Source organism: Stegodyphus dumicola, chromosome 2, assembly GCF_044657685.1.
Source record: "Stegodyphus dumicola isolate Sdum_Otavi_A_Nest chromosome 2, ASM4465768v1".
NCBI lineage: Eukaryota > Metazoa > Arthropoda > Arachnida > Araneae > Eresidae > Stegodyphus > Stegodyphus dumicola.
Genome location: NC_140769.1, coordinates 273756780 through 273778074, shown reverse-complemented (window position 1 = coordinate 273778074; position 21295 = coordinate 273756780). Strand labels below are relative to the sequence as shown.

Sequence of the window (21295 nt, the reverse complement as noted above, 5' to 3'; positions counted from 1 at the left end):
GCAACGCTCTTTATAATTAATCTCTATATAAATGGAGGAAAGCCTAACAGAACCACTGCGTATACAGATTGTGAATTATCCTTCAGGGGAAATCAGTCATTGTGTCGGACATGACCAAAGTAACAGCCATGAGAATAGGGTATCGGTAGATACAGGAGGAAACGACTGACAGACAGAAGCAACCGGGCAATCGCCTCGTCGTAGCACTGCAAGAAAAGACGGGCATATTGCAAGCATGACATTGATGGAGCGCACGGCCACATCCGCAACCATATGTCAACATTATGCGGTCTGTAAAGTCCCAGTCACATTATGTTTCGGCTACGAGGGATTGGACGTCGAAAAGCTCAATTCTCAAAACTCGCACATTTCCAGGAAACCCACGTAGCTAGGTTACCATTTTCACTTACTACCAAGACTGGAACGCCAAACAGTGATCAATTATTGCTCAGATTGTGATCACGTGATCCTTCAGAAGCAGAACTTTTGTCTGATTGGTTGTTCTCTACCCGAGACAGAGCTCCAGTCGAAATATTTTCGGCGAGGTAACAAAAAAATCCCTCGTAGCCAGTACATGGTTTCTGTAGCTAGGCAGGAAGGACTTCGCTTCCAGCGGACTTGTTTTCCTATCCTTCCGTTTAAACCAGTGCTACCAGAATCTAGTTTCTCAGAAAAGTCCCGTCTAGCAGGGACCGACACACCGGGTTAGTTTAGTTTAGTTTAGTGACGGAGGACGTGGGCACCACCCCTTTACCATTATGGTTAATTGGTTTAGCGCCACGTCCACCCTTATCTAAAGCTGACTCATGTTAGAGCCACACGAGATCCACTCATAGGGCACATTGATTAGTGTTACAAAACATAGATATTAAAAATGGTTACATCTGTGTGAACACAGTATTTATGAACAAAACTTTAGCAAGTGACACATAAGATTACAATTCAATACCCTAGCAAGTAATTTTAGCAAGTTACATATAAAGTTTACAATTCAATACATAAAGAAGATATATCATACATAATGATTATATTATACTGTTGTGATTGATAAGTGACGACATTGTCAACATGAATTTACTAATGCAAAATTCAACATTTAAACTCAGTATACAAAAACCCAAGAACATACAAATGCTTATATTTCATACATTGCCAGCTTAAAAAATTTATAGTGGAGAAGTATAAAAATACTTAGATCTCACATAAGTCTCTAATATTCTGAATGTCATTGTTAACTTTTATATTACAGCTTACTACTAAAGACACAGTTATTATATTAAAATTGGATATTAATACGGTTAAATGAATAATTGCACTTAGACTATAAATACACTATAAAAACATTAATTCTTTACAATTTCTAAAATGCAGTGATTCAAAACAATGATTATATGCGAATATTAGAACAATGATTCACTATAAATATACAATGATTCAATACTATTACTTAAATTAATGATAATACTATTCATATTATTAATCATATATGCCATGTTGACATCAAAATAATATTTTTTTTCATACAGGTGCTTATTACTGAAATGATGTTACATATTACTAGCAAGCAATTCAAAAATAAGATATGTACAGTACAATTTTACTTGCACATTGGAAATACTATACAAATAAATAATTCAATACAATGATTCCGTACGATTACTCATGAATAATTCAATATTATGATTCTATACGATTATTCAAATGCAATGATTCAATACAACAATTCTATGCACTTATTAGAACAAAAATCTATATAATTATTCAAAATTTCAATATTATTGCTCAAATTAATAAAAATACCATTTATATTATAAACCTCACTACCCAAGTGACACAAACATTTAAATTACACCATTAATTAATCATTACAGCAATGATATTACATGTTACTTGAAAGCAGTTAATTATAAATTATGTACTGTACAGTTTTACCTTGCACACTGAATATTATAAATAATGTAATGATGCAATACAGTGATATTATACTGCTTCTTTAGAACATGTACCAAAGCAATAATTATATGCAGTGACTGAAGTATAAAGATTACGATACAAGTATTCAGTGATTTAATATATATATTCAGATTTGTAGTAATACTATATATGTTATTACTAACATTTAAATATATGGGTATAGTCATTTAAGTACCTATTATAGTAATGATGTTACATTTACTTATAAAGAAATCAATTGTTAAATATGTACAGTACAGTATAACTTGCACTTTATTTGTTGATTACAATTCAATGATTCAATAGAATGATTCTTTGTGATTACTAAAATATAATAATTTAGTACAGTGATTCTATGCATTTACTAAGTACAATGATTAATCATACCATACCAGTTAACACAATGATGCTATAAAACAATACAATTACTCTTATTCAATATGATTACTCTATTTAGTAACAGAACTATTCCGCTATCAATTATACTAGTTAGGTAAACATTAAAAGTAATAACCTTATCATCTATACGATCATCAATACGATTACTCTATTACAATGTTTCAAAATTATGATACAATAAATTAACACTATACACAATTTCTCTGATACAAAACGATTACTGTACTAAAATAATTATTCAGTATAAATGTAGCCGAGGGAGTCCACATAAAGGGATAATTCTTAGTTTTTATTTGCATTAGTTTTAGCACAGTTCAAAATAGTTTATTTTATGATATACTTTAGAGACATACATAAAATTAGATTTGACACAGGTCAGTGCCGAGGTCCATAAGTTTATTAACAATTTTGTTAATCTTTCGTACTGCATGCTTGTTATTAATCATGAACCTGCTAAATGCTTGCTCATTCGTTGGCGGGATCGGCAGGTGCAAATCAGTTGTTAGTGGGCAGTTAGCTACATAATGTTCGGGTGTGCCCAATTCACCGCAAATGCACTGTGCCGTATTTGTAATGCCAAACCTTTCAAAATATACAGGAAAAGGACCATGTCCCGTTATATACCGTACAAGCTGAGCATGTATTATGAGGCGATCATAAGTTACTGTGGGAATATGATAATAAACACGACGTCCTGTGTCCTCAGAGTTCCACTCTTCCTGCCACAGGGATTTGATTTTTTGCGTAAGATTTTTCTTTAGCCAGGAAATTGGCCAAGGTATCTTAATTTGTTCAGCATTTATGTTTTGCGTCGCTTCTTTGGCTAGCTGATCCGCCAGCTCGTTTCCTGTTTGGCCAGAATGGGCCTTTATCCATTGCAGCTTTACGTTTAAATGACTGTTGTCATGTAATTTCGACTGTATGTCTGCTATGAGCGGGGAAACACCAGTGGGACCTCGTTCTCGCAGGCGCAAGCCCCGCAGTCCCCGTCCGGCTTTTACTAAGCATTGGCCAGAACGCTTTTAAAACGCTGTCACCTTGCCTCCGGGCACCACTCCATCAGCAAAACCACATTGTATTAAGGTCCTCTGTCCGCTTTGTCAGTCCCCGCCACGAAAACTGAATGGGGTCAAACCCCCGGGAACTCAGTCGACAAATGCACCATGTAGCTCCACCACAGCCGAAGGAACAGACCTGCCAAGCCTGAACCAACCTGAGTACAATACTCGGGTTCTAGTCCTGTGAAGACAATTTGTATACTCCCGTGGTTGAGACTGCCTAGGTACAGATCCTAGCCAGTACTTCCCAGGCGTTCGCCTGAGTCAACCCCCGGGGAGTCTAGCAGGGACCGTCGCTAAATGTGAGAACCTCTTAACACAACAACCGGTGTCTGCACGAGCAATTCGACCTCGTTTACGATCAATTGGACTGTTCGCTAGGCGTCCGTTGCCTCGCTTACCTTTAACGTAAAACACAGGCGTTTGCGTTTGTAATGGTACTGTGAACTGCGGAGATTGACATCCTAAGGGCATGGCATTGTGCTTTCGGACGAATCACGCTTCTGCTTGCGCTACCAGGATGGCCGAATTAGAATATGCTGAAAATATAAATGCTCGCCAAGTTTAACCAAATTTGGTAATAGAAATTAGTCACGAAAATCACCGCCAGCTTGGCGATATATCTTTCCAGTTTAACGAGATAGCCATTAACCCGCTTCAAGAGTACAGACTTGCCCACAGAACACTTGTTAGAGTACAGACTTGCCCACAGAACATTTGCTAGAGTACAGACTTGCCCACAGAACCAAATTTTTCTGGCAAAACTTCACTCTCTTCAGACTTTCCATGTTATATTACACAAAATTCATGATATTATGTTTACGTATAATGCCAAGTTCGGTGTGTAAGAACTAACTGTTATATATGTATGAGATTCTTTTGTAATGGTAGAAAGAGAAATTGAACTCAAGTATAAAAAACTGCTCGTCGAAGTGTAGAGAATTGTTGATGCTTTTAATAGCGACAAATGTGAGAAATTACTTAATTGGATCTTCGACTTGATTCCAACTACAAATTTTTCAGTTCAAGAAATATCTGCTTCGTCACTTAAAGAGGAACTGGAGACAGCGACGAGACCTAGTTGATCAAATCCAAGTAGAAACGAGTTATCATTCATCACACTTTTTGTTCGGTCGCCAATATAGAGAGTTTTTTTTTTTTTTTTTTTTTAATTTTTAAAACTTTTTTTCTTTTTGGCCCCCAAATGGTGAGGAATCAAACTGCGTTATCGCCAAAATTCCGCCAACGGATTTCTCTGTTGTTAATTGGATGCGTTAATTCACTTACACCACAGGAGCACGCACGGGGAAAAGGCGATATTATTTTCAGAGAGCGTAAAAGATAAATTAATTATATTTCCTGCAGAAGAATACAAGGAATAAATACATTAACAAAACACATTATTAAAATATTATTATGATTTATACAAATAAAAATTAATGAAATAGCAGTTTGTACTCAAAAAAATTTCTCATAAAGAAAACGCTACTCGGCATCCCTTGTAACGGAAGTTACGATCATGTATCAGATAAAGACTTTTATATTGGTAGCAATGTTATTCCTATGATTAGTAGCGCATTTGATGGCTCGTGACTATCATTTACATTGCATAGTGATCACTCATGCTGGATATCAGTTTATTAATCAAGTTGGACGGCAATGAACGCTATATTCCGTTAGAGTATATTGCGGCTGTGTAAAGCTTCTGATAAGACGTTAAAGAAAAACACTCAATCTGAACGTATTCTCCTGGAATGAGATGAGCTAAACTGACTGACTACTGACGTTAACTTAGTTATATTAAACATCACGGGACAAAGAAAATTTTCCTTTTTATTTAATCCTTATGTTATAATACAAGAATCGAGAACCTTGAAAAAACAGACTGATAAAAAAAGAGTGACCTAGAAGTAAATGTGAAACTTCCACCTTAAAGTTAAAAGAAGTAAGGCGACCAATTTAAAGCGACATCGAATCGTAAAAGCTTATTTGGATAAATCCAAGGAAATCATGATATAGGCGTTGTAACGACATAGAAAAAATAGATAAGCAACATGAAGTATAAATTTCGGAAGAACGATACAAAGAATACTGCAAATTAAAGAATTGGTTGGAAAACTTTCGAAAGGATATGTGTGCTCTTTAACATTTTTTATACATTTTATAATATTGAAGAAAAAATAAAGATCATTTATCGTTACAATATTATGATGTAAAACACACACACACACACACACCATTATGTGTTCGGCATTTCCATTTATTACTTCCAACCAACCTATAGGTAAGGGAGGTTATACTAATTCAGAAGTCAAACAAAAAAAATCAGCGTTATATTTACAAAATTTTCACACACAAACAAACGCTGATTTTTGTTGTTTGACTTCTGAATTAGTATTTATTCGGCGTGTTATTGTGTCTTAATTAAGGGAGGTTATAGTTTTGATCTAAATATTCGATAGTGAGTTTTCAATGAATAAGCACAAATGTGGATCTCCTCAATACGTTTTCGCTTTTTACTTCCTTGTACGAAGTAAAGTAAATACTGTAATAGCAAAAATTTTCAGGTATGATATTTCAATTAAAATATTCACTTTGACCACTAATCGAATACAATTTAATGGTTTTTTTGTGTGATATCTGTACGTAAGAACAGAATAAAGGACTCTTTTTCCCCAAACGGGTTGCAATAAGTATTTAAAACGGATTCAGAAGAGATTTTTTCCTGACGTCTGTACGTACGTATGTATGTATGTATCTCGCATAACTCAAAAACGAGTAGCCTTAGAACGTTGAAATTTTGTATATAGGGCTGCTATGTCATGTAGTTGTACACCTCCCTTTTTGGTTGCAATCGGCCATAACAGAGTGTAACAGAGGGATATATATATATATATATATATATATACCGCTCTGTTACTCGTCTGCGTCAGCTGTTAATTTTTATTTTTACAATTTTGTAATTGTGCGTTTTTTGCTTTAAAAATGATTAAATTATGTTGTTCTTATCTTGCGGTTAAAGTTTTTATGTCTTTAGTTAATCTGGATGCAATAGTTGTAGAATTGTCAATAATTAAAAAGTTTTTTAAGTGCGGCTAAGCCTATTTTTTTTTTACTAAGGCTGCCCTATTTGTTTACATTCGAAACTTTGAATAGTGAATTAAGTCAACTCCTGTACCTTAAGTGTCTTTTTGCTGAGTGGGACCGAAAGTAAACGTTTAGTTTTGTGCACCGAAAAATCCACCTTCTCTTCCCGCTGTCCAAACTGCAATGTTTTTGCGTAAAAAACTCTAATTTTAATTGCAGAAATTTTTTTTAAAATTGTTTTAACTGTATTTGGCGTTTTATATTTTTCTATAATTTTCAATTTTTGATAAAAAATATTTTGAGATTTTATGTGTTCTTGCCTTTTCGCGAAGTGAGAATTGAATTAATTGAATGAAAACTATATCTTTAATGAAATTCAAGGAAATACGTTTAAATGAAATGTAGCAAAAATGCGTATGATTTAATATTCTGTGCAAAGAAGTCATGTAGTGTATATATCAAATTTTTTAATGGTATTTGTCTGTCTGTGTGTGATGATGTTTTCGTCCGCGAGAACTTTTATATCACATGTCCAAAAATTTCTGTTTTCCTCTTTTAAGTTTTCTGCATTCATGCAAAGAGTTGATTAGATTTTGCGTAAAATTCAACAACCGGAAGTAGTATCTTACTTGAAGCCCATAACAGCTTTTAATGAAAAACTATGTTAAAATATAATCCAAATTTTTTCAGTTTTAGTAACTAATATCAATTTTAATATCAATGGAAACAACATATTAGATTAAGGCAGATGAAAAACATGTCAAAGTAAAACATAAAACTAGCAAAGCAACAACGTTATGTTTGGCGTAGACTTTAATCAAGATTGTATCGATTTTCAGTGCCAAACAGTTACAAGTCCCTCTTCAACAGGGCCCACCAGCGGGCGAGCGGTAAAGACGCTGAAAACTGGTAGTTCTGTCCGAGGTTCGAATCCCGCGAACGGGATGGCTGCATGGGCGTTTTCCCCATGTGTAACGTGTAGACGAGCCAGTTTCCCTTGGAAAGTCCTCCACGAAAGGCATCCCTCCCTTTAGGCAGATAGCCCTCGTGTGCTTTGCCATAATTAAATACACCACACCACCTCTTCAACAGGACCAAAGAAGTCTGCAACGAAGGGAAAGTGATGGCTGTACTATAGTATCTCGTTCGCTTTACTCCTGTTAGGCATAAATATAACCATGGCTCTCCGCTAGTTAAGGTAATCTGCCTACGTTAAAAAAACGATTTCGGCGAAAAAAAATTCCATTTTTTTTTTATTGCCCAATTTGAAAGATCAGTTTTGTAGGATTCCGAAAATGGTTCATTTTTACGTTTGTGATAATTAGAAGAGAAGGTATACCCAATTAACTGCACTGGAAGTGAAAGCATAAAGACCGGAAGTGCCATTTAAAAGGCTCAACTTAAAGGTAAACAATGTTGTTATCCGTGTTTTTTTTTTACCTGTTGTGTAAAATTGTGCTAAAACATTTCATTTTAATTCTGGATACTTTTTTTTGTTTCTGGCAATAATTATTTGCCTTAATTCTTTGAAGTGGGACTGGCAACATTGCGGTTTTTTTAACCGGGTTTGGCAACATTGCGATTAGGTATAAAGACTATGTTGCTGGGTGCATATATAGCCGTTTTAATTTTTAATTCAGGGTATCTTGGATTACTTCCTGTGTTTGAACATTTAGGCATATAAATTGAACAAGAAATGATTAAAAATTACTTTGGAATTGATAACGAAAGAATAAGGAACTCGAAACGTCATTCGTCGCTCATTTCGAAAATAGCCAGAAAAAAATTAAAATCAAATAGAAAATCAAAATTACTTAAGTATAAAGATATGGAGGGTGTGATGCACAAATGTGGAGAATTTTAAGTGTGCAAATACAACAGAACAGTTTTTCTGTTAATGTGAAATCTTTAAGTGCGTTTTCTGGAAAACTAATTTTTCTAGTGTTTTTACATACAAGAAATGTAATTACTCAAAATGTTCTAAAGGTATCTCTATTAAATTTCACTTAAATGTTTTCTATAATATTTATTAGGTTTTAAGCTACAGTCTAAGTAATATTTATTAATTTGATTGTTTTATAAGTATTTTTATATAAAACGATAAGAAATATTTTACAAAAAACTGTGTTTTTTCATGTAATTACACATATTATAGTAAATTTTAGAAATATCATAAACATTTTAGTTCATAACACAGATGAGTGTTGTAGTAGTATACAGTATAAATAAAACTGAAATATATGCTGTGAGAAAAAATATACGGCATTTAACGTAAGTGTTAAATTCTCCTAAAAATTTGCATAAAATTGCATATATTTCAAAAATTTATAAAAATATTCCTAAAAATTTACCTATTTTCATGATTTGATATCATATATTGTTTAAATAAATATATATTTCAGCAGAATTCTATGTTTTTTAAAAAAAAGTGCTCCGAACGTAGGCAGACCTTAAAGATTCCTTTGCTGCTCATGAATTGGGACCTGTACCTGTTTCCCCTCGAAATCGACAGAGCCTTAACTAAAATCTGCGCCAAACACAAGTCTGTTGTCTCCCAACAGTGCCGTGATCCAAATTCAAACCCTAGAGAGGAAGAGAGCATAGTCCCTCCGGCGAGTTCAAAATGAGGGAAGAATAGAAATTCACCGTTTAACTTCCCTAAAAGTTATGCGTCTCTGCCATTCGCTAATTTTCGTAGAAATTACTCATATATAAGTCCTTTTGGGTAAACCCATGGCTTGGATCAGGTTAATAGTCGGTTTCTGAGCTCGATCTCAATTTCAGGAGTTTCATTTACGCTAATAGATTCTACCACTTTAAATTGATTTTTCCTTGGGATAGGTTTGGGAATTATATCAACATTAATCTGTTTAGCAGTTTTGATTGGGATTTAGAAACCATCATAATCTAGAGTAACATTTTCATCGTTATTAATTTTTCGCTTGCTTTCGGGATTGTTGATTTTATTACTTCCTTGTACGAAGTAAAAAGGAAGTATTGTAATCGCGAAAAGTTTCGGGCAGCATATTTCAACGAAAATATCCATTTTGACCGCTATTGAAGGCAATTTAACGATGTTTTTGCGTGATATTTGTACGTAAGGACAGAATAATATATTCTTTTCCTTCCAAAAAATTATAAAACTGCTTTAAAATTAATTCTGAAGAGAATTTTTCGTGGCGTCTGTACGAACGTATGTACGTACGTGCGTATCTCGCATAACTCAAAAACGAGTAGCCTCAGAACGTTGAAATTTTGTATATAGGACTGCTATAACATGTAGATGAGCACCTCGTATTTTGGTTGCAATCGGCCGAACCAAACGTATATAAATATATTTATATATATATCCACTCTGTTACCCGGCTCAGTGATCTCAGTTTCTTTACTCTTATAATTGTTTGTAAATTGTACATTTTTCGCTTTAAAAATGATTGAATTATGTTGTTTTTATCTTCCGGTTAAGGATTTTATGCCTTTAATAAATCTGTGGGCAATATTTTACAATGCAATATTTTAAAATTGTTTAATTGCCGCTAAGCCTGTTTTTAATGGCGGCCATTGATATTTGCATTTGAAACAGGAGACTAGTGGATTTGTTGCCAATCTAGAGAAACTTAGCTTCGCAACAACAAAGATAACGCATTCATTTATTATTGCCAATTAAATCATGCTTAATTCTTTCTGGAATTTTTTCGAGGAAATAAGTGTTTGAGATTTACTTCGTAATTTTTAATATAGATATTTTGAGTTTTTATGTATTTTCGCCTTCTCGCGAAGTGAGAACTGAATTAATTCAATGAGAAATACTCGATCGTCTGTGAAAACTGTTTCTTTTTTGTTTTGTTTGCTTAATTTCTTTTATACATAGTTCTAGCTTTATTATAGTATTTAAATAGAACATGTGGCAACGATTAGATAATTCTATTCTTTAAATGATATAAATTTTGTGCATTCTGAGTTATAATATGAACGAAATATATACGTTAACTGTTATATAATTATTGGATTATATAACAGTTAACATAGTTTCCGTTATAACTGTTATATAATTATTAATACTGTTAAGTGAATCTAGCGCCAGAGTGTAGCTATGGTAAACAAATACTAGAGTGAATTTTAAAGAATGCATTTATTTTATTGTGGTTTATGCGCTGTTGGGGAAGTAGATTTAATTAAATCCAATAAGTTTAAATGGAATGCAAGAAAAATGCGTATAATTTAATATTCCAATACAAGAAGTCATGTGGTGTACACATCATATTTTTTTTAACTTTTAGTATGGTCACAAGTAGAATTAATTTTTCCAATGCCCAACTAGCAAGGGAAATTGTACTTACCCCTCAATTCGTTGCCCTTTTTTTTTCATGTCCTATAGAATCTTGATCGTTGTTTCAGTAGTTTCAATATCACCTGCGGAGTACCTTTGCTGGAAGTTTTTAAGAAATTTCTTCGTTCCTGCCGTTTGGATATCCAACACTTGAATGCATTCCCATAGGTAATTCTGTAATCAACTGAGCTTAGTGAGTCGTCTAATGAAATTGTTTATAACATTTTTTCTAGACTGCGTCTACAGCTATTTTACTTCTCTTGATAGTTTTTTACATCATATTAATGTTGTTTGTTGGTTAGGGTATGCGATATTAATACTCTAACGACTAAATTAAATAGCAATTTCCTGACAAAAAAAAATATTTTCCAAACATTTGCAAAATAGTGTTTTGTTTTCATTCTTAAATTAATGTGACTGTAAGCAGTAATCGTCATAATTTTACTTTATTTTGTAATATTGAATTTTCTTCATTCAGAATTTTCACGGCATACAGTTGCATTTAAAAAAGAAATAAACATATTTTTTGTTTTCAGATCCACAGCCATACGAACAATGTTTTCGAGCTATGTTCGGTCGAACCCGTCAAAGCCAAGGAAGAACAATTACCAGAAACATCTTCCCTTAGAAGCATCGATTCGGACATCCACAACGATGACGATACAAGTAAGTGAGAATATTTTAAACCTATGTCAGCATGCAGTTTCAGTATAATTCAGCTGTATGATTCTTTGGTAGACTATATAGAAAGAGATTTAACCTTTTTGGCTTAACATCTGGCTGCTTGGAAAGCAATGCAAGCAAATAATGGTGAGAAAAACATTAAAATATGCTTCCAAGAATATTTGTTATTTCTATCTCTACATATAGTAAAAGGAAGTGACTGTCTGTGTGTGTGTGTGTTTTCCGTTTGTGCTGCGCGTACGCTAATGGACCCAGGGCTACGAAATTTGTAACATAGGTGCATCTATACAAGAGCCAGTGCATCTCTAAGTGAGTTTTTCAAAATTCGAATCACATTTTTTTTATTTTATCTTTTTTGATGAAATGGCATCAAAGCGATAATTTTCTCTCATTATATCAGCAACGATGGCACGCAGTCGTTGTTGCTGATATATCACTATTGCCATTGTTGCTGAAATCAGCACTGTTGCCACTCGGGAAAATGAAGGCGAAAATTAGCGTTTTAAGAGTTTTTAATTAATATCTCTGATTTTAGCTTTTTTTGTTATTGGGAAAAAGTGGATGTCCACCTTTTCTAGGACCCAGAAGAGAACTGTTGAAAGTTTGGTGACGATAGCTATAGTAGTGACTGAGTTATTAGCGGGTAAACACACAGACCTTCTAAAATTAGATGGCTGTGATATGACTAGCAAAAGTTAAATGGCCGTGATATAAATGCTGACACATTTTCTCAGAAGATTACATAAAGTATCGTAGCATTTTAACTCATCATCATATATTGGACGTAATGCTTTTTCTGTATATTTTTTTCATAATTCTAATTTATAAAAATTCAAAATTTCAGAAAAAGAACTATTCAGACTGTCGAGTAAGCAAATGTTTGAAAGAATGTGACTCATCGGAAATGGGCTGGAGTTATATTTATTTTATTGTAGAATTTTTATATAATTTTTTATGTGTTACTCGTGGTGGATAAGAAGGGAGATATAAATTAAGTTTTAACAAATGTTTAATATACATCCCATGCAATAAAGTTGCTAAAAATTCAAGATATAATAGTATATATTTTTCTGGTTTTTTGTTTCTTTTTATTGATATGCATATTCGTGTCGGAGAGGTTTCAGTAGACAAGGGTTTCTAAAATACATTGGTTTCTAGATTATTTTTTATAAGTTAATTTTTTTAAAAATTTAATTTTTTTTAAAAAAAAGTTTAATTTAATACTTGACTTTACTTGCTTGTTTCTCAAAAGACTTCATTAGTATTTTTCTTTTAAAACTTTAATTCTTAAATGCTAATTTTTAAGGGTACCACTTTATTGGTATTTCTTTTTGGACATTCTTCACTTTTTACTTTTGGTTTTGACTTTTACCCTTGCCTGCATGAATGACGAAACACAAATTGAATGATTGGAGAGTTAGGTTTGGAGGCCCTTGATAAGTCTATCTTCTGCCTGTTCAACAGTCATTCACATATGCATTTTAAAAAAAATTGTTTGGATTAATTTTAATTTGCTAAATTTGTGAATTTTTTTTCATGGATTGGTTTTGCACTTGATTTGCTTATGCTTCTGAATTTAAATGATATTGTAGATTAGTTCGAGAATTAAATCTTTTATATGTTTACACATTTTTTAAATCTTTTTGGCTTTAAATTTACTTTTTTTAATTTTGGCTTTAAATTTGCTTTTTAACTTTTTTACGTGTTTGTTAAAATTAAAATTTAATTTGTTTAAATTTAATTTTCTGGTTTGCTTTATACATCAGGGTCGTATGCAAAAGGGGTACTCTCTTTCTTGGCTAAAGGCCACAACATAAATACCTCACAATTTGCAAGCTCAATTTGCATAACTAAATCTGTTCGCGTTTATTCTGGCCGGAAATGGAAAATAAGAGAGGATAGTAATGTTTCAAAATGAATAAACGTTAGTGAAACTTAAAATCATTACAAAGTGCGCCTCATAATTTGCAAATTTAATTAATAAAAACTTTCTGTCTTTAATATACCTGCAACATCACTCTTCAAACCTATCATTCCTGATGCCTTCCCGGCACTAAGTGCTAAGCAATTAGTCTGAAGAATTGCATTTTCTTTTAAAGTTTTGATAATTAGCTGTGCTGTGTATTAAAGCCTGTCGAATCTCCTTCTAAAGCGAGGATAGAAAGTAAATAACGCTCAATTTCTTAAAACTCTGGATTAAAAAAATCTGATGTGTACACCACATGACTTCCTTGTACGGAATATTAAATTATACGCATTTTTTCTTGCATTTCATTTAACTTATTAGATTGAATTAAACCTACTTCGCCGACAGCGCATAAACCACAATAGAATAAATGCATTCTTTAAAATTCACTTTGTTTACCATAGCGACACTCTGGCGCTAGGTTTACTTAACAGTATTATATTTCGTTCATATTATAACTCAGAATGCACAAAATTTATATCATTTGAAGAATTGTCGAATCGTTGCCACATGTTCTATTCAAATACTAGTATAACAAAGCTACAACGATGTATAAAAGAAATTAAGCAAACAAAACGAAAAAACAGTTTTTGACAGACGATTGAGTATTTCTCATTCAATTAATTCAGTGTTCACTTCGCGAGAAGGCAAAAATACATAAAAACTCAAAATATCTGTATTAAAAATTACGAAGTAAATCTTAAATACTTATTTCCTCGAAAAAAATCCAGAAAGGATTAAGCATGATTTAATTCGCAATAATAAATGAAGGCGTTATTTTTGTGTTGCGAAGCTTAGTGTTTCTAGATTGGCAACAAATCTACAATTCTTCTGTTTCAAATGTAAGCAAATATGTCCGCCATGTTATTTAAAACGTAACCGCACTTAAACAGCTTTTAAATTGTTGATAATTGTACAAATATGACTTCCAGAATTACGAAAGGCATAAAAACTTTAAGCGGAAGATAAAAACAACATAATTCAATCATTTTTAAAGCAAAAAATGTACAATTTACAAACATGTAAGAGTAAAGAAACTGAGATCACTGAGTAGATAAACAGAGTAGATATATTTATAAATATATTTATATACGTTTGGCGCGGCCGATTGAAACCAAAATACGAGGTGCACATCTACATGTTATAGTAGTCCTATATACAAAATTTCAACGTTCTGAGGCTACTCGTTTTTGAGTTATGCGAGATACGCACGTACGTACATACGTTCGTACAGACGCCACGAAAAATTCTCTTCAGAATTAATTTTAAAGCAGTTTTATAATTTTTTGGAAGGAAAAGAATATATTATTCTGTCCTTACGTACAAATATCACGCAAAAACATCGTTAAATTGCCTTCAATAGCGGTCAAAATGGATATTTTCGTTGAAATATGCTGCCCGAAACTTTTCGCGATTACAATACTTCCTTTTTATTTCGTACAAGGAAGTAAAAAAGAAACAACAGTTGGATAGAATTTTGCATCGGTACTATTGCTTCCATTTGTTTAGAGAGGCAGATATTATAATTGTATATATGTTATTTTGTACACATTGTCTAATGTAAAACTGTAAATCTTTATTCATGTAAAAAACCTACGTATGACATTCTCAATAAATACTCGCTGATCACTAAGCCACCTCATTGGCTTGGTGTAGCAGACAGTAGATAATATCTATGGATGGAGCATCTATTGCAGAAAGCTGTAATGATGGTGCGGTTGCTCCATTGACGGTCTTCTGTAGAGAGGCACAATGAAACTAATTTAATGCTATGAATAACTGAATATTTATTTTTCATACCAGTTTCTTGAACCCTTTTCTTCTACAATTCCAGCCATTTTTGTCCTTGCACTTACTTTCTCTTAGCGATTTCACTGCTGGGAAACATTTTTCTAAATAAGTCTGCAATATGATCCGATGGATCCAGTGGCAGGTTGTACTCCAGTAATAAGGCAAACAACGACATTCTGCATTAATAATATTTTGGTCCTTCGTTTTCACAGAAAATTAAATTTTTTCTGATACAATGCACGTTATCTTCGTGTACACACATGTTCAAGAAAATCAGCCCTTTCATCGTGCGAAATCGAAAAATCTCAATGATAAACAGTCTCAATGCAATATTCCATTTCCTTGATGAAATAATAAAAGGAAAGTCCTCTGTGTAAGATTTTTGAAAATACATGATTATTTTACATTTTTCGCAGACATCACTAAGATATTCCTCCAGTGGAACGGTGTCTGAACACCAAGGTACCTGAGCAAAAGCACCCTTGTAGAAAAGTTAAAAATTTCGAATGATAAAAGCAAAATAGCCGAGATCACTAAGATAAAAGATCGCAGTTTCTTAAATATAAAACTTCTGCGAAACACTGCTCACTGGAGAGACGAACGAAATAACAACCTCGATCTTGCTTTGTGCTCATTGGCTAATATATCCCAGATGACCCGCAGCGGCGCTTATTCTCATTGGAGAACTGAAACACAACGTTTTCTGACGACTTTCACGCACAGAGCAGAAACCACATATTACTGATGAAACGACTTCGGTTTTCTTTATATGTATCTAGAGAGAAAACAAGCGCTTTCAGAAGTCAAAGATCACTTTTTTTGGGTGCAGATAACGAAGTATTAAGCCAAGCTACATAAAAATAGTGAGACATTTTAAGAATAAGTCAGGAGAAATATGTTGCAAATAGGGCTGGTGAGAATATGATCATAAATCGGGAGTCTCCCGCCTAAGTCGGGAGAGTTGCCAACTCTCTTATTAGCTTGGTTTGGTTTGTTTTATTATGGGAACGTACTCGAGGGCTATCTGCCTATGGAGAGGGATGCCTTCGTGGAGGAATTCCCAAGAAAAATTGGGTCTTATACACTTCACACATCCTCATCTTATTGTATTTCATTTTTTGTTCTGTGCGAAAGCGTTATACTATTTGCTGATTTATTTTTAATGATATTTGAGAATATTTGTTTTAATCCAAAGACAGTTTAGCTCAATCTGGTTAAACTGTCTTTGGAGTCTGGCTAAACTGCCTTTTAGTTAGTCTGGCTAAACTGTCAGCTAATTGCTCAGTCTAGTGGCAATACTTATTTTGAAAAGCAAAATATGTTTGTTTCATACACAGTTGAGTAAGAGAAGTAACTAATTAATTTCGAATTGAAATTCTTGAAACCACAGATACGTCTAGAGCAAGGATGTGAAACTCGTGGCCCGCGGGCCGCATGCGCCCACAACAAATATTTTTGCGGCCCGGCCAATATATCGGCAAATAATAATATATAAAATAATAAAATAACATATCGACGAAGAAAAAATGAAATGTTTACTGCTAAGTAATTAACGATAATTTATTCAGTGTTGTTAGATTACTCACAGCGAGCTGACACACACACTACTTAAATTACAAATGCGTGTGAGTAGCTTGCGTTCAGCTACCTTCGGCTTTTGGGGGACACGTGCACTCAGAACTTGTACGCATCCCCCGATAGCCGAATGTGGCCGAACTCATGGTCTCAGTTTTCCAATCATAGTTTTGTACGATAGGAAAATATCATATCATTACAAACATGTTTGACATAATTAAAGCATTCAAATGTCAACTAGTTCTTTGGGAAAACCAACTTAAAGATGAAGATTTGACGCACTTCCCGACGTGCAGCATGAACAATCAAGTTTAGATGATACTTGTTCGTATCAAAAATACGCAGAAAAAACTGCAAATTTAACAACTGAATTTGAAACGAGGTTTAATGATTTTAGTTACCTCGAAGACAATTTTTTTTGTTTTCTTCGATTTTCTCAATAAGTGTTGACTCAGTACCCAGCTATACGCAAATGGAGGTGATCGAGATTCAATGCAACTCAAATTTGAAAGCAAAATTTATTGAAGTGGGCGTGCCTGAATTTTACAAATATTTACCAGCCAGGTTTGAAAATACTCGAAAATTCGCATACGAAATTATTTCCATGTTTGGTAGCACTTATCGGTGCGAGCAGTTATTTTCAGTCATGAAAGGTAATAAGTCTCCTATTAGAAACCGTATTAATGATGCTCAGCTTGGGTCAGCGTTGAAAGTTATCACTGCAAACAAAATTTCTCCCGAAATAGGAAAGATAATAGCAGAGAAGAGATGTCAAGTATCAGGACATAAACATTAAATTTTTCTTGTTCTTTTCTATATAAATATATATATATGTTTATTATTGTATTATTCGAAATAAATCTACGTTTCTATGAATATTGATTTTTTTTTTTTTTTTTTTTTTTTTTTTTTTTGCGGCCCGCCTAAAGTTAAACCTTGTTTGTTTGGCCGAAGTGTACCTATGAGTTTGACATCCCTGATGTACATACATACACAATATACATAGTAGTGAAAGTGTACTCTTCAAAAATTTTGGGGAGACTTTATTTAAGACTTTCTGACATCATTAAAAGATTGAGAAGTATTTACATAATGGAAGAAGAAGAAGTGACAAACAAAATCTGATTTTTTTTAATAGTGTTAATCCTAATACACATCTACAAATCTCTACACACAAACTGGACAGGCTGAATGATTAACATTCAAAACCAAATTACTATAAATCTTAAAAAAGCAATTTTATTGCATTTTTAAGACACTGCAATTTTTTTAAACACTGCAATTTTATTGCATATAAAATTATGCAGAATACTTCCTCAAAATAGGACTTATATAAGGAACATATATAGGGACCCATATAAAAGGTAATATGTTTTGATATTTCATTTGGTAAACGCAATGACTTTTCAAGTTTGTTTTAAAAATGAAATTGCTTCAGCTCAAAGGAAGTTGTATCAAAGAATATTAAGAAATACGATTGTTATGGGAACAGAAATGAAAACTACAAAAGTTCCTGAGAAGGAGTTGCAGCTTAAATCCAAGATAGAAGAAAAAAAATTTAAACACTTAGTTGCAAGAAAGCAGAATTAGCCACAAATCCGTTCTCGTCCTTTCCTTCTTCTTCTTCTGAATAAACCATACGTCCTTCTCCGTTCTCGTATACTTTAGCTAAAGATGAAGACATTGAATTTAATTTTGAATGAGTACTTAATCCTGAAACTAAAAGGTTTAACAGAACAGCTGTTTCAAATAGATAAGCGCTAGTTATTGTCAATGTTGTATTAAAGGTTAGAGGGATTTGAGCAGTACATCAAATGTTATCAATAGCAGAAAGATCAGGTTGGAAAAACAAAACTCGAGCGATTTTGAGACGGAAATTAAACAACAGCCCTTACTATTAGTATATGAAGTTTATTCTGATGGTCAGAAAGACAAGACTGGAATTCGCAGGAGACTTTTAGCAACAGATTTTTAATAGAGGTATGCTTAAGGGGACTCATACACCTTAAAACCCATAAGATGTTCGAATAGGTGACTGTTGCAAGAATTGGAATAACTTATTTATTTTAAAAGCAATTACTACCAACTTTTTACAGCTGACTACATGATATAGCTGCTTTCTGAAATAGTCATCAGAAAGTTTGTGTTGCCGCAAATATTTTTCTAATTTAATCCGCTTTGTGACGACATTTTTCGTCATGTTTCCAACTTGCGCGCACAGTTTAAAATATTCTGTTGCTTAATTTAATTCCATATTTAATATATAGCTTTTATAACATTTGGAAACGACTGTGAACCTAAAATTCTAAAAATTTCATGTTAAATTTTTATTTTATTTTGAGTTGAGTTTATAAAATGTATTTTATTAAAAAAATTTGTAACGTTTTTGTCCATAAAATTTTTCAATATTAAAATATTCATCAGATTGTTAGTTCAGTTAGAAAATAGTGCCCATATAAAGAATTCCATCAAATTTCAAGTATGTACCATTAGCCATTTTTAAAATATCATGCGCGCAAGTTGGAAACATGGCGAAATATTTTGTCACAAAGAGGATTAAATTACAAAAATATTTGTGGCAACACAGACTTTCTGGTTACTAGTTTCCAAAGCAGCTATATTATGTAGTCAGCTGTAAAAAGTTAGAAGTAATTGCTTTTAAAATAAATAAAATATCCCAATTCCTGCAACAGTCACATATTCGAAGATCATAAAGGGTTTAAGGTGTATGAATTCCCTTAACATCATGTAACATCTCTGTTTCGGATAAATATTTGTTCCGGATTTAATAGAAATGAAAATGACATTTAATCCGGCTCGAATGCCAGGTTTCCTAGTCATTACGGATTCAACATTTTCGCATTTTACGCAATCAGAATTCTTCCTCTTCAATATGAATCTAGGTTGTATCCTACCTAATGCTGCGCCATCAACACTTAGGTAGGATACAATGTAGATTCATATTGAAGCTAATTTTCAGCTAATATTTCATTTGCTTTATTGAAATTTATTGAAATTCCTGTGTTTCTACGTCTCAGTGTTCCTACATCAGTTGTAAGGATTTTAAGTTTTACTAACGTTTATTTAATTTTAAAACTTTACTGTCCCTTCTCGTTTTCCACTTCCGGCCAGAATAAACGCGGTTAGTTTTAGTATGCAAATTGAGCTTGCAAACTGTTAAGTACACTCTTGTCAATAAATTAAGGATAATGCAAAATCAGGCAAAGGAAGAGTTACAAGCAAAACAAATTTGACTTATTTGTAAAGCTTATTTATTAAACAAAAGGTAAAGAGCAAAAAAAGATGCTATATGTTTGATATTATTAAAAAAAAGCGATTTTTTATCCCTGGAGCAAATTACAAAAAAAAAAAAAAAAAAAAAAAAAAAAAAAAAAAACTATTTGCAAAAAACCAACATATTATTACACCACTCAAAAAGCAATGCTCTCCGAAGTTCCGGTAGACATGTAGGAGGAAGTTGACGGGCTGCAACTCGTCGGCCAAGCATGTCCCACACGTGCTCTACTGGATTCAAGTCGTGTGAGAATGCTGCCCAGTCCATACGGGACATATCCTCCGATTGAAGGCATTCGCTTACGATGTTTGCACGGTGAGGACGGGCGTTGTCATCCATAAACACAAATTGTGCGCCCATGGCGCCCCGAAACAAACGTACATGTTGTTCCAGAATGACGTCCCGATAGATTTAGCTTGTCATGGTTCCAATTTGAACGTGCAGGTCAGTTCTGGAACCCAAAATAATTCCACCCCAAACGAGCACTCCTGCACCACCGTAAAGGTGTCGTTCAGTGATGTTTTCTTGGTGGTAACGGGTACCTGGGGCTCTCCATATGAAAGTCCGGCGAGAATCAGATTGCGAGCTAAACCTGGACTCGTCGGAAAATATCACACAAGCCCACTGTTGCGGTGTCCACAATGCATGCTCTCTATTCCAGGCTAACCGCAGGCGACAGTGAGTTGCAGTAAGTGGAACGCATCTGACAGGTCTACGAGCATGTAGACCAATCTGCCCTAAGCGTCTGTACACGGTCTGCCTTGAAATTGTCGTACCAGTGGATGAAGAGAGCTGACGAGACAGGTCTGAGGCTGTTTCTGAGGTCTGAGGTCTCCGCCTGTTTCTTTTGGCAGTAACTGCCAAATACCGCTCCTCATTCCGCGTTGTAACTCTGGGGCGATCTGTGCTGTAACGTCTACTCACATTACCATTATCTTAGAATCGTTGCCAAGGCCTGGAGATGACACTCTGGGCAATTCCAAGTTCGTCTGATACTTCCAGTTGGGTACGCCCACATTCCAGACGGCCGATAATTCTACCACGTAAAAAATCATCCAAATGCGTCCTTTGTGTCATAACTATTCGGTTATTGCACTGAAATGCTTATAAAGCGCCTGCGAACAATTTTACTTCTTTGCCTGTATTCCTTATATATC

At 33.8% G+C, this 21295-nt stretch overlaps 1 protein-coding gene across 1 annotated transcript in view; it reads left to right on the top strand.

Annotated features, from left to right (window-relative positions):
- LOC118195736 (soluble guanylate cyclase 88E-like) overlaps positions 1-21295 on the top strand; it is a 323641-nt gene that overhangs the window by 172776 nt on the left and 129570 nt on the right. The window contains exon 4 of the mRNA XM_085812164.1: positions 11364-11493. Within this exon, the coding sequence (XP_085668290.1) occupies positions 11364-11493 (130 nt within the window). The remainder of the gene's footprint in view (positions 1-11363; positions 11494-21295) is intronic.